The following is a 24736-nucleotide window of genomic DNA, read 5'->3' as shown; positions in this document are numbered from 1 at the left end:
CATAGTTATATTTTAGAGGATTCTGATGCTGATCTAAAATTACTTGTCCCATAATTCACTCCTTAAGTTGCAGCTCTGTTCCAAACCAAAGGAAACCCTTGCTCCACATTAGCCATTAAGTGGAATTCCAAACTGGACCTATAACCACTCTTCAGATTGCATTCTTGCAATTTTGTCCTCTTCAAGAAAACGTTACTCTGGGTGGAGGATAAAAGCAGAATTGAATGTTGCCTCTTTAAGGGTGACAAGCTCCTATTTTGAAACATATGGGCTATGTCTACACTGGCACCTTTGTCCGGAAATGCTTAAAATGGAATACTATTCTGTTTTCAGTTTTTCCGGAAAAGGAGCGTCTACATTGGCAGGCTGCTTTTCCGGAAAAGCGTCTGTGGCCAATGTAGACGCGCTTTTCCGGAAAAGAGCCCCAAGCGTCATTTTTGCGATCGGGGCTTTTTTCCGGAAAAGATTACTGGGCTGTCTACACTGGCCCTTTTCTGGAACAGTGTTCCAGAATAAGGACTTATGCCCAAGCGGGAGCAGAATAGTTTTTCTGGAATAGTGGCTGATTTTGTACAGTAGAACGTCGTTGCTTTTCCAGAAAAGCAAGCGGCCAGTGTAGACAGCTCGCAGCTTATTCCGGAAAAGCGGCTGCTTTTCCGGAATAAGTGGCCCAGTGTAGACACAGCCCCCTGGCTGTTTGTAGGTCTTGTGGAAGAGCGCATCTACACTGCTATGTGGCAGTGTGGACGCGCTCTCGCGCAAGAAAGCTCTGATGGCCATTTTAGCCATTTGGGTTTCTTGTGCAAGAAACCCCTGTTGCCCATCCACACTGTCTTCTTGTGCAAGAGCGCTTGCTCCTTGTGGAGAGAGGAATAACACTTGTGGAAGAAGCCCTCTGTTCCGACCCCTTACTGTAAATTTACTTGCCCAAGAACACGTGTGCAGTGTGGATGGATGTAGCCTCAGTCTGTTCTGGGTATAGCCTCCTGTTCCAACTGCCTCAGTTACCCCTTGACTATGCAAACTTGGCCAGGGCAAAAATAAAGAGAATGTGGAATTAAGCTGGACCCTGTCGAGGAGAAGAATAACAGCTGCGCCGCCTATGCATGGTGCCTTTGCAGCCTGGAACTTGGCCTCTCCTAGGGCTGGCCCGTAAGTGTTCCCAGCTGCTTGACAATAACACCCCAGCCTTTAGCGCGCAGCTTTTGTCTTTAAAAACCCAAACCCGCCCCGCTGGGCTGCAGACCTTTGTGGAAAGGAAAAACGACCCGTTCCCGCGTTAGCTTCCCCCTGGGCTGAGGTTGCCGCCGCCTCCTCCCCACCACACACTCGTAAACTCGCTCCCTAGGGGGGCTGGCCACGGCTGCAGCGACCCGGCACTTTCCCTGCCTGCTGGCTGCTGCTAGCCCTGCAGCGCGCAAGGGGTTAACCCGTGCCGGGCGGAGGAAGCACAGGCTGAGCGCGGAGCAGTAAGCGGCGGCCGGCTGGGTTGGGTCCGCAGTCCCTCGCCTACCTGCACTTGGGACGGGTCTTTCGTTCCAGCGCCCCTAGGAGCCAACATGCTGGATCAGATCGCGCTGCTCGCTGCTGTGACCCTGCTGGGGGTCTTGGAACAAGGTAAGGGGCCCGTCCCTGCCATCCTATGCAGTCAGGGGTGCTGGAAATAGGCTGCTGCCCCACCCCTGCCTTGGAGAGATTCCCTTTATATACGGGGCTTAACAGTTTAGTTCAGTGATTCTTAGCACCGATGTGCTTTTAATATTTTCTTTCCATGTGCAGAATAATTTTTATATGCACCAGAGGCATGTGCGAATGTGCACCATCAGTAGAAACAGAACACCCAGCGGTGGGTGCTCTGCTGATTCTCTGGGTGGCCTTGGACTAAGCAGCTGCCCAAGAGCACAGATTTCAGGGAATGGTACTCAGCGCCCCCACTATAAAAATTATCCCAGCATCCCCCCTCAGTCTCCCCCCCCCCCCCGTATATTAGCCTAAGGCTGGGTAGTCCAGTCACTGCATGCTTGGGTGCAGTAGGGGTTAACACACAATGTGGGATGAAAGGTTGCTTTTCTCCAGGGTGATACAAAATGCAAATTGTTTGGGGGCTGTTGGCATGAAAATGCTCACCACTGTGGCCTTTGAGTTGCAAAGAACAAATAATTTGCAGACCTCACACCTCCTCGGAGCTACAGAAATGAAAGAAAGTTTTTAATGGAAAAACTGGTGTTACTGGGTGAATATTCTCCATGTTTGAGTTAAAAAATAATTGCTAATTTTAAAATTAAAGGAGTTGTCACAATGTTACCTAAAGTCCGGGGATAATAGCGCGTTAAGGAAACTTTTCTATTACTTGCAGATGTAGCTGTGAAAGCTATGTGTTCAAACGCGTGTTCCTGTAAACTATCTGTGGCACCGATGAACGTTGTAATTTAACATACAGACCTATTGCTTTGTGAGCAACGTAAATATATTGCGTGCTACATTCTCTGTATTAGGCATTCTGTTTCCAGACTGCGATTTAAAGCTATTAAATATATTAATAGTGGATGATAAATAAGATGAGCTGAAAGTCAGTGTAACAAAAAAGCCAATAGTGATAGAAATGTAGCCGTGTTAGTCTGCGGTAGCTGAAGCAAAATGCAGGACAATGTAGCACTTTAAAGACTAACAAGATGGTTTATTAGATGATGAGCTTTCGTGGGCCAGACCCACTTCCTCAGATCAAATAGTGGAAGAAAATAGTCGCAACCATATATACCAAAGGATACAATTAAAAAAAACGAACACATATGAAAAGGACAAATCACATTGCAGAACAGGAGGAGGATGCGGGGGGGGGGGGGGTGAAGGAAGGTAAGTGTGTTTGTTCAAACTATCTTACCCATTACCAAGATAGCTTCCCCAATTATCACCTCTAATACCATTAGCTCACAGACATCCCACTCTCCCCACCTCTAATATCATCAATTCACAGACACTTACCTTCCTTCCTAACCCCCCCCCCCCCCCCCCCGCATCCCTCTCCTGTTCTGAAATGTGATTTGTCCGTTTCATATGTGTTCATTTTTTTTAATTGTATCCTTTGGTATATATGGTTGTGACTATTTTCTTCCACTATTTGATCTGAGGAAGTGGGTCTGGCCCATGAAAGCTCATCATCTAATACAGGCAGTCCCCGACTTACGCGGATCCGACTTATGTCGGATCCGCAGTTACGAACGGGGCTGTCCCAGAGTACACGGACTGCGGGACCTCGCGGTCCTGCCGCCCGTGTACTCTGGGGCTTTCTCTGCGTCTCCCTGGTCTGCAGACCAGGAAGACGCAGAGCAAAGCCACGGAGGGGCTCGGGCAGCAGGGCAGCCCCCCCCCCCCCCCGCGGCTTTGCAAAGCCGCAGGGAAGCCGGCGGCGGGGCAGCCGGGGGGGGAGGGCTCGGGCAGCGAGGCAGCCCAGGCGCGCCTGGACTGCTCCGCTGCCGGCTTCCCCGCGGCTTTGCAAAGCGGCGGGGGGGCTCGGGCAGCGGGGCACCCCAGGCGCGCCTGGACTGCTCCGCTGCCGGCTTCCCCGAGGCTTTGCAAAGCCGCGGGGGAAGCCAGCAGCGGGACAGCCCAGACGCCCTGCGGCTGTCCCACTGCCGGCGTCCTCAGAGGCTTTGCTCCCCGTCTCCCTGGTCTGCTGGTCTCCAGCAGACCAGGGAGACGGGGAGCAAAGCCGCGGAGGACCCAGGCGGCGAGACCGCGGTGCGTCTCAGTCCGCCGCCCGTGTCTTCCTGGTCTGCTGGAGTGGGGGGGGGGAGGGCGCAGCTAGTATGCCCCCCCCCCCCCAGCAGACTAGGCTTTTCTTCGGATGCCTGTGGCAGAGCAGTTGGGGTGCTGCCGGTTGGTCCTGCAGCGCCGCTCTGGGCGCTACTGGTCCAACCCAGCAGCACCCCAGCTGCTCTGGTCCTGATTCAGCCGCTGCTGGTCAGTTTCAGCAGTGGCTGAATCAGGACGCCTGGGGCAGAGCAGATGGGGTGCTGCTGGGTTGGTCCAGTAGTGCCGAGGAGCGGCGCTACTGGAGCAACCCAGCAGCACCCCAGCTGCTCTGCCCCAGGCGTCCTGATTTAGCCGCTGCTGAAACTGACCAGCGCTGACTACAGGAAGCCCGAGGCAGAGTTGCTCTGCCCCGGGCTTCCTGGAATCAGCTGCTGATCGGTTTCAGCAGCAGCTGACTTGGGGACGCTTGGGGTTCTTAAGTTGATTCTGTATGTAAGTCAGAACTGGCGGTCAGTTTCAGCAGTGGCTGAATCTGGACGCCAGTTCCGACTTACATACAGATTCAACTTAAGAACAAACCTACAGTCCCTATCTTGTACGTAACCCGGGGACTGCCTGTAAACCATCTTGTTAGTCTTTAAAGTGCTACATAGTCCTGTATTTTGTTTCAGCTACACCAGACTAACACGGCTACATTTCTATCACTACTCTGTCTCACTAGGACAGGGGTTCTCAACCTTTCTAGACTACTGTACTCCGTTCGCAGTCTGATTTGTCTTGCACACCCCTACATTAAACCTCATTTAAAAATTACTTGCTTACAAAATCAGACCTAAAAATACAAAAGTATTTCAGCACCGTGTTCCTGAAAAATTGTTTATTTTCCCATTTTGTCTGTACGAAACTTTAATTTGCACTGACCTTGCTAGTGATTTTTATGTAGCCTGTTAAAAAAAAAAATAGACAATTACCATCAGTGAGTTGATGTATCCTGGAAAACCTCTGCGTAACCTCTTGTTAAAAATAGCTCTAGCAATCTGAGCCAGCTTAGATTTACTTACCATGGGGTCCACTCTGGGCTGGGTCAATGGACCAGCTCCCACCTGGCACCCCACACTGAGTGGCAGGGGACTCCTTGGGAGTGGGGCTGGAGTGCACTGGCTGCCAGCCCCGCCACCAGGCACTACAGAATAGTCGACTAACCGATAAGAATTCATGAGGTTACTCAACTAGTCGTCTAACCGCTATTTAACATCCCTGCTTTATACTGCCGAGCCTGCAGCAAAGGCTCCCTGCTATTGCCAGATCTGCTCCTGGGGAGGAGGTTTTGCTGCGGACTTTGCAGCCAGCTCCCCAGGAGTGGGGCTGGCAGCCCTTGTTGGACCTGCTGCTCCCAGGGAGCCAGCCTGAAACTTGCAGCGGAGGGGCTGGGCTGGGCCCATCACAGATAGAAGCTGCTCTGGTCCCTTTCCAGTTAACTGGGACGGTGAGCCTGGCCAGTTAACCATTTGCATCCCTAGTTGTGAGCTTTGGCTGGACAGCGCAGCTGCTTTGCCACCAGCCCTGGTGTTCTGAGCAGTACAGTCGGGAGGCAGGGAGCGGGGAAAGGGGGGTTGAATGAGGGATTGGAGAAGGGAGGGTTGGTCAGGGACAAAGGGTTGTGGGGCAGGTGTGTTGGAGAGGAGCCAAGAGTCCCAAGGGGGTTTAGGAAGTCAGATGTGGGGGCAGGCCGTGTCTGACTTTTTTGAGAGGCACCTCCTTCCCTAGCCAGCCCTCCACACAATTGAACTTCAACATGACCCTCTGGCCACAAAGCTTTCCCATCCCTGAGTTATACAATTAAAAGTAAGATTCAGTTATTTGGGGACTTGAGGAAGAGAAACAGGGATGGCGTTGTTGTGGACAGACACCTTTCTCCTGGCATTTCTGAAGCTGATGAGACGAGATTGAATTAAGGTGGCTTGGCTGACAGTAAGATATTAATACACTTAATCACAGTGGAACAATAGTGGAAGCTCGGTGTTCAGAAAATACACCCAAATATCCTGTCCTGAAAACACACGAGGCTTCCGTTTGCTTTTGCTCCCTTGCAGCAGTATAACATTGTGTTGTCCTAAGAGGCTCTACGGACAAAACCGCAGTCTGAACAGATTCAGTTGGCTTCTTTCTAGGAGGCACTTCTGAGGAAGAGTTTTGAACGTGGGTAGAGCAAAGCTTGGGGTGGGGAGGTTTGTAAGGCCTCAGTCTAAGCAAGCTTTCATTCTTGCACTATGCATGTATTTCACATCCCCATGATTCTCAAGGGTTTTGCTGGTCAAGGGTGTCCACGGGCAAGTCAGCTTGTAGCAGGTTAGAAGGCTAAAAACATGTGCAGTAACACATGTGTGCAATTAAATGAATAGCATGTACTGCCTGTTCATGGGACCGGATTAAGAATATTCGGTGATGCTTGATGGGCTCAGTGCTATGCCCAAAATTCAGCACTGTGATCACTAGCGTGTGCCGCATAAATCAGCCTGCACTTTTTCGAGGTGTGCCTTAAGGATGACAAAAATGGAAAGGAAAAAAAAAAGCATTTATTAGGGAGATGTTTTGCTGACGTGCAGAAGAGGTGACAGGAATTAACATCTGATCAGATCTTGCTTTTGAAAGGCTCCCCACGTATCCTGTAGATAGCGCAGAACTGTGAAGTTTGCATCTTATCTCCCCGCTGGCTCTTTTCTCTGGGTTTTACTGAACTCTGCAACGGGAAGGTACAGCTGGGACGTTTATCATAGCACCAAGAGATGCTGGGGCTTTTGCTAAGTCACTAGGTTCTAGCTGTTATGTAAGTTACCCCACCCCATTTCTAAATTTACATTTAAATTCTGATTAATATGAAGAAATGTGCTGAACATATCAAAGATTAAGCAGGGAAATTTGTGGTTTTTTTTTAAATAGTAATTAAATATTAAGTTTGCATTATAAATCAGGCTACGTCTATACTGGCAGCTTCTTGCGCAAGAACTGTTTTGCGGAAGAGTTCTTGCGCAAAAAGTCTTCCACACAAGCACGTCTACACTGGCATGTGCTTTTGCGCAAGAGCATCTATGGTAGTGTGGATGCTCTCTTGTGCAAGAAAGCTCTGATGGCCATTTTAGCCATAGGGGTTTCTTGCACAAGAAATTCATGTTGCCTGTCTGCACTGCCCACTTGCGCAATAGGGCTTATTCCTCGTGGGGAGAGGAATAACTCTTCCAGAAGAAGCCCTGTTTTCTGACACTAGACTGTAAATTTACTTGCACAAGAATGCACATGCAGCGTAGACACCCGGCACGTTTTTGCGCAAGAACACCTGTTCTTGTGCAAGAAGCCGCCAGTGTAGACATAGCCTCAGAGTATTTAAATCCCTAGTATCAGGGTTCTTTCCTCTGAGTGTCTGTATCACCCCCCTCCACTGTATGGAATATGAGACCCACTCAGTTGTAAGATCTTTCTCCTCTGAACTGATTTCTGTCCCTTAAGCCCTGCAAATTCCTGAATATCCACTTTATGGCTTGTTTTGGCATCTATGGAGGCGGGTGTAGATACCAATTTTGTGTCTAGAACCCTGCAGATTTGCAGATATCCATGGCTTGTTTTTGTGGCTATCGCTACCAATTTTGCATCCACTCGGGATGTAAAAACCTGGTTAAAATGTTAACCTATAGTTTAACTGGCCCATCACATCATGCTGCGGGTGGAGGGCCACTGGAGCAGCACCTCCCCAGCTCTAGCTTGGCTAGGCACTGGCTAACCAGTTTTTCTGATAAGCATGCTGGTAAGGCAACGTATCCTACATTCTTAGTATCCGTGCAGGGCTATGCCCACCTGTGTTGCTCTTGCAACATTTTTAGCTGACTTCTTGTCCTGGTAGTCACTTGTCTGCACCAGTGGCTCAGGGCTGTAGCTTTCCTCTTCTGTGAGGTCACTAAATGCAGTCCTTGGGGCAGTGAAGACCGGGTCAGGAAGGAAGGGTCATTCCTAACTTCCCTTCCATATGTGCACTGCAGGAAGCTGCATGGAGCAACTTGCAGGCCCACAAGGTTTTGCTTTTCCAAACGGACTTTATTTCCTTTGCATCTGGCGCGAGCTTTGCCGATGACTGTGCCTCCTAAGATTACGCGTTTCTGCAAAACAGCTGCCTCTGCCCCTGGAGACTGGCCCCTGCCGTATGCAACCGGGTGCGGGCTTCACATGAGCCGTCAGCACCCATCCTTGCAAGGCACAGCATTGGATTTGGCAACATGCAGTTTAAAGAGACTCAGGCTTCTACATCTTATTGCAAAAACTTCAAAAAAACAAACGAACCCAACAACCCTCCAGGGCAGGACATGGGTCTGTACACTATGGGTACGTCTAGACCACATGCCTCTGTCGCCAGAGGCATGTAGATTAGGCTACCAGACACAGGAAAATGAAGCAGCGATTTAAATAATCGCCGCTTCATTTAAATTTACATGGCTGCCGCGCTGAGCCGACAAACAGCTGATCAGCCGTTTGTCGGCTCAGCGCGATAGTCTGGACGCGCGGGTGGCGACATCAAAGGCATTTGTCGACCACCCAGGTAAACCTCATCCCAGGAGGGATACCTGGGTGCTTGACAAATACCTTTGTTGTCGCCACCCGCGCATCCAGACTATCGCACTGAGCTGACAAACAGCTGATCAGCTGTTTGTCGGCTCAGCGCGGCAGCCATGTAAATTTAAATGAAGCGGCGATTATTTAAATCGCCGCTTCATTTTCCTGTGTCTGGTAGCCTAATCTACATGCCTCTGGCGACAGAGGCATGTAGTCTAGACGTACCCTGAGGCTGGCTGATCACATTTGGCTCCAGGTCTGGCAGCCTCAGTGTCCTTTTGCCTGGATCTTGAGCCCTGCCTCTTTCAGGTACCTTCTTATGCATCTGCTGGCTACTGCACAGGCTTCAGATGCTGCCTCCCTGGTTGCACTGGACAAAAGGAAGAGGTGGGGTTTTAACAGGGCCCTTGGATTCCTGTTCTTTGCTGTTGTCCTACACAGCTCCTATTTTGTAGGGCTTGAGAACCGATGTCACCAGTCCTCACAATGTTATCAAAGGTTTGGTGTGCTCTGATTTTGCCAGCAAACACGTACAGCTCAGCAATTGGACCAGAGCTGCCCACTGTTCCCCCTTCAGCAGCCAGGCACCAGTTGGTCAGCCGGAGTGGGTCAGGACCGGAGCAGGGCTATGTTTTTCCTTCCTTTCCCAAAGCTCAGCTCTTGGAGCCTCACCTGTCTGGCAGGTTTAATGGGGCTACGTGCCCAGAGCAGCCCAGGTTTGGGGAAAGTGAGTTGTGAGAAGCAGGAGCACAGAGGTGCTGGAGTAAGAGGACGTGTGGGCTCGTGGAAGAGCACTGGACTGGGAACTCAATAGATCTGAGTTCTACTTCCAGCTCTGTCATGGCCCTGCTGCAAGACCTTGGGCAATGAACTAGCCCTGCCTCGGTTTGCCCATCTGTAAAATGGGAATATGATAATACTTCACTCTGTAAAGTGCTTTGAGAGCTGCTGATCAAAAGTGCTATATAAGAACTAGGCTATTAATTATTATGATTATTCATATGCACTTAAGGTTGAATTTTCCCTCTATAATCACGCCACACATGCCAAGCGTGGTCAGGGAGTTAACCAGAAGGTTGGACGCCACTCGAATATTTTTGCCCCCAAAATATTGAGATCTCTTTTCATGTCACAATTTTTGGGTTTCTGACTTGTGATTTTTGAACTCGAGGGGCTAACAGTCCTGCATTGCTATGGGGCAGTGTGCAGCTTGGACCGTGTCTAACTTTAGCTTATGATGTATACACTACTGTGTCCCTTATCGCTGCTAGCTGCGTGTGAGCTTGCTATGCAAAGCACAAGTCAGAGTCTAAATTGCCTGTGCCCTACAGTCTGTTAATCAGACATGAATACAGAGCACATACATAAAATAAATAGGGTATTTATTTAGTCCACCCATGAATTGTATCTGATTTTCATAGACTTTGGAATGAAAATCTATAAGTAAGTTGGGGTATGTCTACACTACCCCGCTAGTTCGAACTAGCGGGGTAATGTATGCATACCGCACTTGCTAATGAAGCCCGGGATTTGAATTTCCCGGGCTTCATTAGCATAAGCGGGGAGCCGCCATTTTTAAATCCCCGCTGCTTCGAACCCCGTGTAGCGCGGCTACACGGGGCTCGAACTAGGTAGTTCGGACTAGGGTCCTATTCCGAACTACCGTTACTCCTCGTGAAACGAGGTGTACCGGTAGTTCGGAATAGGCACCTTAGTCCGAACTACCTAGTTCGAGCCCCGTGTAGCCGCGCTACACGGGGTTCGAAGCAGCGGGGATTTAAAAATGGCGGCTCCCCGCTTATGCTAATGAAGCCCGGGAAATTCAAATCCCGGGCTTCATTAGCAAGTGCGGTATGCATACATTACCCCGCTAGTTCGAACTAGCGGGGTAGTGTAGACATACCCTTGGCTATTTTAGAACGCCATTCTTTCCAAACCAGATAATGCAGGGACTAGTGTATTGAGTAATCCACAATGGAAGGCTGGCAACATTACCTCTTCTGTTGTTTTCTTCCAGCCTATTTTTCTCTGCAAGTGATCTACGCCAGGCGGAAGTACAAAGTCTCCCCTCCGGGTACTGCAGGCCCACCGGAATTTGAGAGAGTCTTCAGAGCTCAGTAAGAGATTTTTTTTTTTCTCTCTTACCCATGGTGTTTATGCTTAACGAGAGGTCCGAGCCACATGGTACATCCAACCTCCCTTGAACTCCTGATTAGAAAGAGCCAGATCAGATCTTCCCATTCAGGTTCCGTCCACAGCTATTTGCCGGTGTCCTGCAAAAGTTACGAATTTACACTCCCAGACTCATCTTTTGAAGGGGTCATGCCATTTCCCTTAACAGAAACTTTTAGTCTGACCTGTTAAATGCCAGCTCCTTAAGTTACTTCTGTCCAGTCTGTGTTCCCACTCACACTGTGGAGCAAAGGGGTGCCAGGGAAGGGATTTGTAGGAGCCCCGAGACCAGCGTTTCTTTAACCTCTGCCCAGTGAAGGGGTCAGTGCAGGTGCACACACCCAGGGCTGGCCCAAGCCATTTTGGCGCCCTGGGACGCATAGCCCCACCCCCAGGGTGTGTGGGCGGACGCACGTCGCACGCGCTGCCTAGTCAGCCCGGCCACTGCCGATGGCGCGCAGCCCAGAGCGGGCTGCGCCTGGCCGTGCAGGGCCCTGCGGCTGTGGGGGGAAAGGCGCTGCTGGCAGGTGCTACGGGGGTTAACACGGCCCCCGCCCTGGGCACCCCCTGTATGTTGGTGCCCTGGGCAGCTGCCCGGCTAGCCCACCCCTTAGTCCGGCCCTGTACCCACCCTGACTGCTGACTCAGTGCTGTTCCTGAGGAAAGACACAAGGCCTTGGAAACAGGTTCTTGCTCATGACCATGAGCCTCCGGTTTTTTTCCAAAAGGGGAGAGGAGGAACGTCAGCCGCGTTCTGCTGCTTGTGTCCACATGGAGGAGGCTGTTTCACTGCAGCAGTACGTTTTGAACAGCCGATCGGCTGTATTTCCTCCCCCAGCAAATGTGGGGACTGGCAGAAATTCGACACTTGAGTTCATTTCAGACCGTGGCTTTCAAACTTTTTTTTTTCTCATGAGTCAGTTGAAGGAAATTGTGGATGCTGCGACCCAACATCATTTGACTAGAGGGCGGGCTCCAGGGTTGGGCTGAGGAAGGGAGTTTTCGTGTGTAGGAGGGGAGGCTCTGGCTTTGGGAGGGGGTCAGGGCCGTGGCAGGTGGTGCTTACCCTGAGCAGCTCCCGGTCAGCGGTGCAGCGGGGGGGCGAAGGCAGCTTCCTGCCTCTCCTGGCACCGCAGACCAGGCTGCCCTCAGCAGCAGGTTCCCAGCCAATGGGAGGGTGGAGCTAGCGCTTGAGGCAGGGGCAGTGCAGGGAGCTCTGTGCACAATCCCCACCCCTGCCTAAGAGCTGGGCCTGCTGCCGGCCGCTTCTAGCGCACAGAGCAGTCTGCAGTGCCTGAACAGGCAGGGAGCTGCCTTAGCCCCCCCACTGGTCACCTGATCCCCTGCAGCAACGAGACCCAGGGCCCGACATTCCACCCCCCAGCCTTGGGTCGCGCCCCGTCGTTTGCAAACCGCTGGTTTAAAACACACCAGGCCTGACATGCAATGGTCAGTTCCAGCCCACCAGCCGCCGTTTAATTTTGTGCATGGGAGGAGATCCCAGGTTGAGAAACTCTGTTGCATCTTTTGCGGGGGAGGGGAGCCACGATAATTGCTGCCTTGGGAAGGTTAGTTCTGTGGAAATTGATTCAGAGGGGTGAGCTGCTCCATACGGCTTAAAAAACACAGATTTATTACTTCCTACTGAGAAACCATCAGCCTCTCTCTAGCTAAATGCGTTGACTTTACAAAATTCGCAGCATGCCTGTTTCTGATTCAAATATGGCATCGCCCCAGAGGAGAATATTTTGGCGACATTTTAGATGAGTTGTCCATGGAATTGCAGAACTTTTCACATTTAGAAGATTCCCTGTATACTTGCTTACATAAAACATTTGTCTTTTGCCATGTAAAAAACCAAACAAACGGAGCTGGAGTGTTCAAAAGACAGAAAGCCGCGCAAATAGCAATTTACTGGTGCTTTTCCCTAGGGTGCTGCATGTGTACCCGATGCTGAAAAAATGGGTTGGTTACATTGCCCATAATTCCACAGCATGATCCTTTCCATGTCACATATTTTTGAAAATGAATTGCTAAATGCACTGTCCTGGGTGGAGGGGAGGAGAAGGGGGGAGGGCTGATACGGGATTTTGCTTTCTGTACTGATAGTTTCTGCTTCTCCTTAGGGTGAACTGCTCGGAATACTTTCCAATCTTTCTGTCTGTCCTATGGGTGGCAGGACTCTTCTTCCAACAAGGTAAAAATCAAACGAATAATTAAAAGGCCACTCAGCTGCCGACACTCCATTTTGCGGGCACTTACATCAAACCATTGCCACCTCATTGCTAGAAGCAAACACCCTCCTGGAGCTCAGGGAAGTGCAGCTTTGGCTTGCAGAAAGGGGAGATAGAGAAGAGACTTCAATGAAACTCAGTGGCTACGTCTAGACTGGCATGATTTTCTGCAAAAGCTTTTAACTGAAAAGTTTTCCGTTAAAAGCATTTGCGGAAAAGAGTGTCTAGATTGGTACGGACGCTTTTCCGCAAAAGCACTTTTTGCGCAAAAGCATCCGTAGCCAATCTAGACGCGCTTTTGCACAAAAAAGCCCCGATCGCCATTTTCGCAATCGGGGCTTTTTTGCGCAAAACAAACCTGAGCTGTCTACACTGGCCCTCTTGTGCAAAAGCTTTTGCACAAAAGGACTTTTGCCCGAACGGGAGCAGCATAGTATTTCCACAAGAAGCACTGATTTCTTACATGAGATCGTCAGTGTTCTTGCGGAAATTCAAGCGGCCAGTCTAGACACAGCCAGTGGGTTTTTGCAGCTGAATTGTAATACTGCTAATCTGACATGCCAGCCTTGAGCTGAGGGAGCCATTTAAGTGACTGCATTGCTCCCTGGCTAATTAGTGCTCTTAAAGGCAGGGGCGGCCCTAGACTAGCTGCCAGCAACCAGCGCCCTAGGCGAACCATGCAATCGGCGCCCCCACCTCCAATCCCCTCAATGATATTGCGCCACCATTTGGCGCCCCATTTAACTTGGTGCCCTAGGCGACTGCCTAGTTACCCTATGTGGACGGGCCACCCCTGCTTAGAGGTGAACTAATCCATTCTTCTTTCCATTCCTCAGGCTGCTAAAGTTAGCTCATCTTTGGCCAGTAGCTATACAGTACCTAGTGCGTTGGGCTCTGACTTGCAGTAGTTTCTACGGGCCTCCGGCACTAGAATACTAGTTCATTTTATTTCTCTTAAAGGAGCAGGGTGTATGGAAATACGGCTTTTAGCCTGATGAAAAAGCCACGGCTACCTCTCCCAGAGAGGGCAGTGGAGGCTTCCTACCACTCCTTCCCTCCTCGCACTGCCCCTTCTGCCAAACCATCCCCCTCCTGCACTACTCCTATCCCCCCCCAGATCCTGCTCCCACACCACCTCTTCTCCCCAGCCCTTGCCTTGGTGCTCACCCTTATGGCCCCGTCTCCCCATCAGCAGCCGGTCAGAGGTCTTGTGGTCACTTTGCCATTTTGAGTGATTGGTTCAGGCCCTTGTCTGGCTTTGCAGCTCTGGCTGTGAAGTTTTTGGCACTGTGCCCTGCGCTGATAATTTTGGTTCCTGTTTTCTAGCTGTGGCTGCCGTCTGTGGGCTACTCTATTTGTATGCTCGGTACCGGTACTTCCAGGGGTACACGCTGTCTGCTCAGGGAAGGTAAGTAGCCAGGGATGAAATAGTGTTGGTGAAAGCACCCAAAAACAATCCTGCCCTGGGCCCATTCCAACTGAGAGGAAGGGTCTGGGCTTGCATCCCTACCCCTTAGCACAAGGCTGCCCCCTCCTTCCCCCCCCCAGGCAACAGCACTGGGAGGAGCTAAAGTTCCTGTAAAGCAGGTATTGGCAGGATGTGACTCGCCGGACATTGCTGTTCAGCAGTGTGCCGACACCCCTCCCCAGAAGCCTCCTGCTAGCTGTGCAGAGCAGGGAGAGAAGGGGAGAGCTGAAGTCAGGGTCTACCCTGCCCCCAGATCCCCTCTCTGCAGAGCAGGGGTCAGAGAGAGCGGGACACACAGCGGAGTTGCTCCAGGCTGAAGTCTGAGGAGTGACTGAGACGAATGCCTCTTAAAGAGGCAGTTCACGGTTTGATTTCTCCAGCAGCAGCTTTTCTCCCTTCCATTTCCTCTCCCCCACTACTTTGCATCTCTGAAGAGCAGGGGAGGGGAGAGAACAGAGCTGAGAGCTTTCCCTGTCTTGAAGAGAAAGTGTATGCGGTCTCACAAACTCAGCACACACACCCCCGTCCCAGTCTCGCTCTCTCCTGCTTCCACCCAAGGTCCTGCCCCTTCTGTGGGCCTAGAGCCAGCCCATGACAACTTACCAAAATGCATGGAGTCCTCCCCCCCCATAAAAGTTACTGTCCACCCTGCTCTATATGAAGCCTACATCTATCTTCCCTTGGGAATACTAATAGCCTCCAGCGCCCATGTGCAGGTTAACTCCAGCAGGCTGAACTATAATAGTAACCAGCTGGCTCTAGAATCATAGAACACTGGAACTGGAAGGGACATTGTGAGGTCATCGAGTCCAGTCCCCTGCCCTCACGGCAGGACCGAGCACCGTCTAGATCAGTGGTGGGGGAGCACGTGAAGCCTCCTCCGCTCTGCCCCTGCCCTATGTGCTCCCCTGTCCCCAGGCCCTAATTGACCTAGGGGCAGGGGAGCGAGGGAAGTCTCCTCCCACGCCAGGAGCATGGGCACTTTGGGGGAATGTCGGGTGGGGGCAAAGTCTGGGGGTGGGGAACCCAGATATATCTTGGTGATTTCCCCCCCCCTTTCTTGTGCGTCTTGGGGCCCCTTCAAAAATTTCCGAAGTGACCCCTGGCAAAAAATTATTGCTCACCCCTGGTCTAGATCATCCCTGATAAAAGCCTCTCTAACCTGCTCTTAAATATCTCCAGTGATGGAGAGTCCACAGCCTCCCTAAGCAATTTAGTGACGCTGCTGCTGGTCAGTAGTTTGAGAAGCCAGGTTCTAACAGATTCCATACTACCTGGAGGGTATTTAAGCTAGGGATCTAAATAAGGGTTAAAAACAGTAACTGTAACTGCTAAGAATCCAAGGCTGTCTCTACATTGGCATGATTTTGGGCAAAAGCACCTGCTTTTGCGCAAAAGCATGCTGCCTGTCTACACTGGCGGGGAGTTCTTGCGCACGAACGCTGACGTTCTAATGTGTGAAATCAGTGCTTCTTGCGCAAGAACTATGATGCTCCCGCTCAGGAATAAGCCCTTTTCCGCAACTGTTCTTGTGCAAGAGGCCAGTGTAGACAGGCAACATGAATTTCTTGCGCAAGAAAACCCGATGGCTAAAATGGCCATCGGTGCTTTCTTGCACAAGATTGTGTCTACACTGGCATGGATGCTTTTGCACTAAAAACACATCTCTTGCGCAAAAGCACATGCCTGTGTAGATGCAAAGTACTCTTGCATTAAAAGTATTTGTGCAAAATCTTGCCAATGTAGATGTAGCCCTGGTGGCTACGTGGTAAACTGTTTTTGGGAATCTCCGGCTGGGTGGGACTATGGAAGGAAGGATGGTGAGGGGTGCCCCTGCAGCTCCCAGGAAGCTGGCTATACCACGCTGTGCTGCAGGGTCTGCATTATAAGCTCGAAGCTGAAGAGCCCCGCAGGGCAGCAGCTGGCTTCCCAGGAATGGGGCAGGCAGCCGGCCGACAAGCTAACCAGAACAGAAACTGACAAGGTGATGGTTATCAGTTAAACTCTCCTCCTCCCCTTCCCCCCCCCCCCCCCGCCCAATTTAAGCAGGCTAACAATAGCACAAAGACGTTTCTTGTTAAATAATGGCGTATGGAGTTTGTGTATCCTAGCTTGTCACCCACAAGCACTTGTGAAGCTGGCTAGTCTAGCCTGCAGTGTCCACAGTGCCATAACCACACATAGAAAACTGGTGGTCTCACTGTTGTCGGTGACAGGCCTTCCTCGGCTGTACAGAACTGGCGATAAATAGCTTTTAACCCCTTGGATGTCTGCAAAGCTCTGTAATAGCCCTGCTTGGTGTAGCCCAATCATTGCTGTCAAGGCAGTTGCTGTTCTCTTTCAAGAGCCAGGCAAGTTAATTGTGTTTTTCTCCTTGCACAGATTGGCCCCAATGTACTTCAGTGCCAAAGTGCTGTGGATTTTGATTGGTTTGGCTACAGTTGGGCTTTTGATCCACTTCCTGCCTCTCAGTTCTTTTGTGCGGACAATGGAAATGCCAAGCCAATTGCAACTGCTCTTCTCATGGTAATCAGCACCTGGGACTTCTGAGTTAACCCCTCCCCTCAGCATTGCCTGCAACTCTTCCAACTGATGAGAATCTCCCCACTAAAGCAGGTCAAAATAGAGCTAGAAAGCACAAGTGCTCTATGGCTGAAGAGATCTAAAACCCTTCCAAATTTTTCTTCACTCATTTGTCTCCTGTGTCAATTTGGGGGCGGGGGGAGGAAGAAAATGGTCCTGTCCTTCTTTCTCTCTTCACCCCAGCAAGTTACACTTACCAGAAAACAGTTTTAGGCTACATTTACACTACTGTGGGGATCCATCTTCTGACATTGATCCACTGGCAGGTGATTGAGTGGGTCTAGTGAAGACCTGCTAAATCAACTCCAGATTTTTCTCCAGTTGACCTTGCTAAATTAAATTATTGGAGATTGCCTAGTGCCTAAAACTGGAAGGGACCTTGAAAGGTCATTGAGTCCAGTCCCCTGCCTTCATAGCAGGACCAAGTACCCTCCCTGACAAATTTTTGTCCCAAATCCCTAAATGGCCTCTGCAAGGATTGAACTCACAGCCCTGGGGTTTAGCAGGCCAATGCTCGAACCACTGAGCTATCCCTCCCCCTATGTCTCTTCCCATATTCCTTTTGGCTGGGGTAGTCAACAGGAGAGTTTCTCTCATCAACCCCCATCCTCCCTCAGCAAGTCGACTGAAGGTAGTGTAGCTGTAGTCTTAGTTACAAGTGATGAATAGCCCAAAATTACACTTCCCTTATTTGGTTCTCTCGTCCCCATCTAAAAGTTCTGTGTATACATATAGAAAAGCACACGCTTGCTAGAGAAGCTAAGGACAGATATTATTGGCACATGCTTTTCCTACCCATCCCCTCCACACCCCATGCACTAGCTGAAACTAAGGATTTTGCCAGGCGAACCAGCTTGGCTTTATTATTTTCACAAAAGATCCCTTATCCCTCTTAAAATGAGGGATAAGGGATCTTTCGGAAAAGGCTTTATTATTTTCCAAAAGATCCGCATCTAGCCTGGCGCTTTTTTCCGGCAAAGCTCCGAGCCGGAAAAAAGCGGCAGCCATTTTTATGCTAATGAAGTGGGGGGGATTTAAATCCCCGTTTCATTTGCAATTGTGATGTCTAATTTGCATCCCTTTTACGAAAAAGGGATGCAGTCTCGACACAGCCCTTGTGTTTAATGTTGCAATTCCAAGCTGTTTCTTCTGTGTAGCTGGTAGCAGTACTTCATTCAGGTACAGTATACACAGAGTGAGGCAGGTCTAGCCCACCTGTTTCTAGGACATTTGTTTAAAAGCTTTCAGGCCCATGTTTGCTAATTGCTTGTGGCCCTGCTGGGTGCTCCTAGCAGTCAAATTGGACACTCGAAGCATGACAGAATTTTCATGACCAAACCAAGAACTACCCGATCCGCCGGACATAGACTTTAACTGTTAGCGGGTTGGCTTAATCAGGTACTCAGCACTTATACCTGTGGCAATTTTTCATCCACCTGCTGGTGTTTACCTTTGCTGAGCTACAAAGCTGCCTCATGTGACATTTACTATTGCTGCACTTACCCTCTGCATGTTTCCCATTGCTTAGCTGTCTGCTGTAAGTCACATGGACTATGCAGGGGTGCATTGCATGCCTAGTTGGGGAGTGGCCACAGAAAATAGCCAGAAAGGGGTGAAGGACTACTTTCCCAAACTTAGACTGGTTTGAAGAGGAGGCACATAACACTGGAGCAATTTTCTCCTTTGGCTACCATACTTCAAAAGCAAAAGCCAGTCAAAGAAAGGCTGTCCACTAACTCAGCAGAAACTTAATTCCTTTATTAAACCAATGTAAGTCCTTGTACTTGGATTCAAGGCTACTGCGGATGTTTTCAGGCCCCAGGTCCCTTGGCAGTAGTAGGAAAAAACATGTTACATATTACAATGAAGGAGCGAGTTGAGCAAGTATTTCTTTTCCTAATCTAGGCAGAGCTGGAATACAGGCCATTCCCTTAGGCTACTCCAGTATCCTGCCTGCAGTCGCAGGGCCTCTGGGACTGGCACCACAGCCACACGTAATGCTGCCTTGGCTAATGTGTAACCCCCTTCAATGCTTGCATTGCTGAGCAAATGTGTACAAACGGCAAGTGAAATATGAAGCGCCTCTTGGTGGAAAGTGGAAGCTCGAGTGCAGACACAGGCCCGGGTTTTAAATTTAATTAAACTTTATTACAGTGCACATTTTAATATATATTTATATAGAGATGTACTTGAAAAATCAAATGTATCCAATAATAAAAAATACAGCACATTAAAGTAGTATAATGCATTCCAGTGTATAGCTGAAGAGACATTGGGATTTCAGAAAACCTCTGAAAAATTACACTAATCCCTACCATTTTAGAACAGGGCTACTATTTCCAAAATTCACATCAACCAGTAACTGAAATAGTTATTACAAAGATGGATTTTGCACTCAAAATCTCAAGGCATGAAGACACAGAAGCCTTCAGCGTAAGTTTAATTCAGGGGCCGTGTACAACCCTGGCAGGCACAGTGTGGTTTATTATTTTCCCTGCCATACCGCTATACGCAATCCCCTCTGCTAGAACCACGACCCCTCCTGGACCACGAGGGGCGCTCCATCTTCCTGCTCACTTAATCTTCAGCGGTGGTCCTGGGAGAACTGCCTTTTGCGGGGGCAAGGGGAACTGTAGCAATTTAGGCTCTGGCGGTTTCCCGCAATACACCTCACCCCAGCTTTACAGTTAGTGAGAACTCACTCCCCCTGCGCACACTGCCAAGGCTCACTCCCCTACACTGCTCGGCAGTAGGACTACTAGGCTCCCACACCCAGGACTGTTCTTTCCTGGGCTGAAGATATGTTTGCCTGCCTGCTCGTTAGATCCTTCAGTCAGTGTGCCAAACTGCACTGTGCATTCGTGTGATCCCACTGCTCTAGCCCAGGAGCCATACCCCTGCAAGGATAAAAAAGTATGGTCCTCGCCCCGGGGAACAAAACCAAATCCATTGGGATTATTTTCCCTTGGTCTCTATACAGCAAGAGCAGACAGTATAACTGCCCTGCCCCTGCAAATTCAGCTGCAGTCAAGATGTGCCTTTGCAGGCACTAGTGCTATTCTGGCCAGCACCCACATGTGGAGGTGGTTTCCCTCCCTGTCGTCTGTTGCAGAGCTTGCCAGGATGTGTGCATGTTGACCACATTGGTTTTTCTTCCTGGCGTGGAGCAGGTGGTGGTGCTGTGCATGCAACACGTTTGCACCGTTGGCAGACTGGGGGACGGGAAGAGAAGGGAGAGGATGAGTCAGGGAAGAGCAACTGCTGTGTGCATCCAACCCTTCGTCCTGGGAATTTCATTCTGCTTTTTTCAGAAAAATCTGAAAAGATAGAAGGGGGGGGGAGGAGGAGGAGAATAAGAGAAAGGAAGCAAAACGCTTCAGCATTGGGCACTTTCCTAGTTACAAAACTTCTGGGGAATCCTCACGCTAGCAGGGATGCAACTGGGAAGTTTGTTTTACAGAAGATATCCATGAAGGGACTACCCCTCCCCCCCCAATGCTAGACCCAGGATGGGTTTTTTCTCTTGGTTGCTGGCTGACAGACACTATCTCGCAGTAATACCAGAAGATCTTGTGATTGCAGCTTGTGACTAGTCTTCAAAGGGCAGTGCACATGCCCCTCGCATAGCCATGCTGGTGTGGAGACAAGCAAGCAAGGGTAACTGTTCTGGGGCATTTGCCCCCTTAGGCAGGATATAAATGCCAAATCCCTTGTCCCAGACCCTCTAGCTGTTAGAACTCTGGGAGGTTTGAAGGGACACACTCAATGTTTTAAAAATGCTCTGGATGCTTATTTATTCCTCGTAAAAGTCCGTTTTCTCCCTTCTCAGTTGTCTGGCCAGCGGTAAGGGGCAAGCGCTATTTCCCCAAAGGATACAAAAAGCTGGTTTCACTGGCAGGAAAGCACTTGCTAGAGTAACAGTCCCTTTTACACAACTCCACAGGCTCATCTCTGTATCAGAAACTTCTATATCAAATGAATTGCCACTTAGGGGGCCTATCTTGCCCCCATGGGCATCTAGGTGAGCTTTTCCATTCAGCTTTCATGGGAGCAGGATCATCCAGTCATTCTGGATACAACAGGATGAAAGGGTTAACCGTTTATGGCCACTCACCCTTCTCCCCTTACTGAGAACTCACAATCCCCTGCCCCTTTTACCCAGAGATCTGCTCCTCCAGCGCTGGGCGAATTCTCGGGTGAGAAGGGGGTTGTTTGTCTGTCCCAGGCTGTTGGGAAGAACTGTGGGGTTTTTTTTAAAGCCCGAAAACCATGTTACCTCACTCAAGATGATCCACACTGGAGAATCAGTCTGGATGACCAGTCGGATGGCTTCCAGAGGCCCAAATGAAGGGTCCACTTCTCCTTCTGCAACACCCTTAGAAAAGGAGCCTGGAGGAGAAAAGCAGATGGGTCTGGAGTAGAGTATCCTCCCAAGAGCAGACTGCTTAAGCACGCAGTCCCTGAAGGCTCCCCACCACTGCATCAGGTAGTTTCATTTTCAGTCTTGTTTTCCAATAGGTTTTACAGAACACCAAACCCAGACCTTTGGCGGGAAGCCTTTGGGTTGTTTGTACAGGACCTTAACTTTCATTCTAACTCTTTAAGCAGCTGCAACGTTTAAGTGTTGCCTACCCCCGAACTGGTCCATAGCAACTGGATAAGCACATTGCTGTGTGCACGCTAAAAACACCAAACTACCTGACTGATCCCCTCTCAAATGAACTCAGAGCATTGTGAGGTCAAATATAAGCCCTTCCCAGAATAGCATTGCCTTAAATAAATAAATAAATAAATAAATAAATAAAAAAGGACCTCACAACCAAAGAAACTATTAGTCTTGTTGCACCTTAGGGTGCCTGGGGAGGACAGGGTCACGGGTTTGCACCCTTACTTGGGGGAGGCAGTATCAGGTAGGGTCAGGTGAAGGACCAGGCAGGCAGGATAAAGGGCCTCCCCACAGCAAGGTGGTGTGGTGGGTTCCCAAGTTGCCTAGGGGATAGGGCACCCACTGGGACAGGGTCAAGGGCTCAAGTCCCACCCCCAGGGTCTACACAACAGGGTTTTTGTGCAAAAACCCACAAAGCATCCATCCCTCCAAGTGTATTTTGGCACAAGTAAATTTAAAGTAAATAAAAGAACAGAGGGGTTTCTGTGGTGTAGGTATTCCTCTGTCTACAAGGAATAACTCCTTTTTGTGCAAGAGTTCTTGCACAAAAAGGTGTGTGGACAGGCAATGGGGGTTTTACACAAGAGCCAATCGAAAAAAGCACAGGTGCCCTGGAAGCTATTCTGTGAATAGCAATTGGCTTTCTTTCGAGTGTCCATGCAGTGTGGACGCTCTCTTGTGCGAAAGTACATGCGCTTTTGTAGCATGGATACGGGCTTGCACAAGAAGTTTTTGCGGAAGATCTCTTCCACAAAAAGCTTCTTGCGCAAGAAGCCTGCAGTGTAGACGTAGCCTTGGAGACGAATGAGCTTGTGTAGACAAAACCAACTTCTACCCCTCTGAAAAAGAAAACTGTTCTGAAATCTAGATGGCCAGTAGGTGTCAGTGTTTCACAAGGTAACATTTATCAAAATCTTGGGACGCAAACAGAATCAAGGGGAAAAGAACACTGCAGGAAGAATATTTAGCCTCCTGATTTTCCTGACTACATCTGTAGGGCGGCAAAGGCTGCGTGAATGCAAACAGCAGCACAGAAATTCCCCACACAGCCCTGGCTACTCCGAATGGCAAGTTGGAGCCTGGATTCTGATAACTCTGTCTCCAGAGATTTCTTCAGCTTTCCAGGTGCGATGGGAGAACTTTACTGCCATCGGCTCCTGTGGAGAACTTTACCACCATAGGCTCTCCCCGTGTGGTGTGTCCACAGCAATGTATGCAGATGACCACAGTTCTGCCTCTGCCTGCTCTACAGAGCAGAGCCAGCAAAAAGAAGGTGCAATTAAAAAAAAAAAAAATCTCATCTGTAATTTTTCCCTCATGGTGAAGCCTTTGCTCCCTCAAAACCAGACAGCAGCAGAGAGGATCTTAGCACAAGGTGTCTGAAAACTGCTGGTGCTGCTGAGAGAAAACTTGCTGGAAATTACTAATGAATGCACCACAGCAGCATTTTGCATTAATTGAAAGGCAACTTTGTTCATTCCCCTTAGGTCTGTTCAGTTCCTCTCTCTCTGCTCTGGGAATCAGCTTTCATCCTTCTATATTGTTATATGAGAGACAGACAGTGCCCAGCCCAGGGGAAAATTGGGATTAAAACCCATCTAAGTTTTGGCTCATGGGGAGAAAAAAAACCCCCTAACTTGTTCTACACGGTTGACTTTCAATCTCATTTCCAGACAAATCACTTGCAAGCAAGGTTTTTAGTGGTGTTTTATTCATCTGAAGATCAACAAAAGTGGTGCATTATCAGCAAACAGCAGGTCTGCTTTTGCCTTGAACCAGTAATTTACCTATCTGTATGTAGCCATCTGATGTCCTGTGGAACTTGAACGCTGTCCCTCTTCCCTCCTGCAGGGCTTCCTTATCTGACTGGAGACTCTGTGCAGGGAAACACAGTCATTGCAGAAAGCCAGTGGCATGAATTTAGGAAGCCTGCTGTGGGTACAGCTTGAATAGCCAGGGCCGCCAGAAAGCAAACAGCATTGCAGCTTTCAAAGGAAATCACTGCTGCAACATGCAGATTTGCTGTAAGGTCTTTCCTTTCAAGCACAAGCATCATATATTAAAACACAGAGAGTCGGTATTAAACCATCAGGCCATGGGCTTGTGTCTTATGGGCAGGCAGCAGCCATATCTGGTTTACCCCCCAAGACTTCATGTATGAGCCAGGCCTCAGATTTGGGTTCAGATTAGACAGCACAGAAGTTTTACAAGCTCTTAGTGAAAGATTAGATTCCCACCACTTGGGGATATGACAAGAAAATCTGGTCTGAGCCTAGTGAGATCTTAAAATTAAAATTAAATTTTTTTTTTAAATTGAGATTGCCTATCTCCTAGAACTGGAAGGGATCTTGAAGGTCATTGAGTCCAGTCCCCTGCCTTCACAGCAGGACCAAGCACCATCCCTGACAAACTTTTGCCCCAAATCCTTAACTAGCCTCCACAAGGATTGAACTCACAACCCTGGGTTTAACAGGCCAATGCTCAAACCACTGAGCTATCCCTCTCTTGGATGAGAATCACAGGAGAACAGGTATTTCTGCGAAATTCCGTTGGCATCTGGCCTGGAAAGTAAGCACCTAGTGGTTTCTCATCTGAATTCAAACCAAAACCTTCATGGGGTGGTTCAAATTGGGAATCTGAATCGCCCTGCCCTTCCACTCAGCTAGAATTTGACTGGTTTTGGATGGCAGGTGCTTGTCTACATTTAATCTGTATAGAAGTTACATGTCTAACACCACGCTGCCATGTGATGGAAGCCAAACCACAGCAAGGACCAGCCAGAGTTTGGTAGGAGAAGCTGCAGAGGCAATCAAAGCAGGTAGGGGAGCACAAAATGGGGCCCTGCAGGAGCACCTCACCCTCCAACTCAGAAGCGTGCAAAGGGGACCCTGCTTTTCTCTGGTGGGACACTAGAACCCAGCAGCATCTCCCCTTGTCTTCTTGTTGTGGAGAAAAACTGCGAGACAGAGACAGAGACCCCAGGTGGTAAGAGCAGCTGCACAAGTAGCCACAGCAGAGACCACTGGACATTCAGGAAACTTTCTACAATTTTACTGAACTTTCTCTACCCTTTGCTGATTGGCTGTTTACTCCAACCCTCTCCCTACCCCTCCTTCACAGTCAGGGCTGGATTACCCAATAGGCAGACTAAGCATGTGCTTAGGACACCAGCAAAGCAGAGGCACAAAAAAAAAAAAAAAAAAAAAAAAAAAAAGATTTGATGGTATAGTAGTGTTTTTATTTTGAATTACATATGGGGAG

The 24736-nt window shown here is 49.5% G+C and overlaps 2 protein-coding genes and 1 long non-coding RNA gene across 7 annotated transcripts in view; 1 reads left to right on the top strand and 2 right to left on the bottom strand.

The window, feature by feature from the left end:
• The first annotated feature begins 1236 nt into the window (after positions 1 to 1236).
• LOC102457340 (leukotriene C4 synthase) lies at positions 1237 to 23775 on the top strand. 2 transcript variants are annotated; one of them, XM_025179020.3, is made up of 6 exons: positions 1237 to 1617; positions 10370 to 10469; positions 12651 to 12721; positions 14085 to 14166; positions 16609 to 16752; positions 18715 to 23775. In XM_025179020.3, exons 1-6 carry the CDS (start codon positions 1560 to 1562, stop codon positions 18827 to 18829), a joined length of 570 nt encoding a protein of 189 aa, XP_025034805.3. In that variant the 5' UTR covers positions 1237 to 1559; the 3' UTR covers positions 18830 to 23775. The 2 variants fall into 2 exon arrangements, with proteins under 2 accessions (XP_025034805.3, XP_089625593.1); XM_089769467.1 differs by lacking the exon at positions 18715 to 23775 and having other exon boundaries at positions 1242 to 1617; positions 16609 to 16914.
• Positions 6357 to 15186, bottom strand: LOC112543872 (uncharacterized). The gene is made up of 4 exons (XR_003087150.3): positions 14830 to 15186; positions 13926 to 14153; positions 10348 to 10625; positions 6357 to 6493 (listed from the first exon to the last, which is right to left on the bottom strand). It is a non-coding gene; the product is annotated as an uncharacterized LOC112543872 (long non-coding RNA).
• MGAT4B (alpha-1,3-mannosyl-glycoprotein 4-beta-N-acetylglucosaminyltransferase B) overlaps positions 18936 to 24736 on the bottom strand; it is a 116622-nt gene continuing 110821 nt past the window's right edge. For all 4 annotated transcript variants that reach the window (XM_025179019.3, XM_089769466.1, XM_075900520.2 and 1 more), the window contains exons 13-15: positions 23263 to 23350; positions 21086 to 21198; positions 18936 to 20126 (exon numbers count right to left, since the gene is read on the bottom strand). In XM_025179019.3, the coding sequence (XP_025034804.3) occupies positions 20103 to 20126; positions 21086 to 21198; positions 23263 to 23350 (225 nt within the window). In that variant the 3' untranslated portion in view covers positions 18936 to 20102. The remainder of the gene's footprint in view (positions 20127 to 21085; positions 21199 to 23262; positions 23351 to 24736) is intronic.

The sequence above is a fragment of the Pelodiscus sinensis genome, chromosome 16 (assembly GCF_052426305.1).
Source record: "Pelodiscus sinensis isolate ZL-2025 chromosome 16, ASM5242630v1, whole genome shotgun sequence".
NCBI classification, from domain to species: domain Eukaryota; kingdom Metazoa; phylum Chordata; order Testudines; family Trionychidae; genus Pelodiscus; species Pelodiscus sinensis.
This window is presented reverse-complemented; position numbering and strand designations above follow the sequence as displayed.

Coding starts and splice junctions, on each gene's coding strand:
- LOC102457340 (XM_025179020.3), top strand. CDS start 1,560: ATGCTGGATCAGATCGCGCTGCTCGCTGCTGTGACCCTGCTGGGGGTC. Junction 10,470..12,650: donor GAGAGAGTCTTCAGAGCTCA/GTAAGAGATTTT, acceptor GCTTCTCCTTAG/GGTGAACTGCTCGGAATACT. Junction 14,167..16,608: donor ACGCTGTCTGCTCAGGGAAG/GTAAGTAGCCAG, acceptor CTCCTTGCACAG/ATTGGCCCCAATGTACTTCA.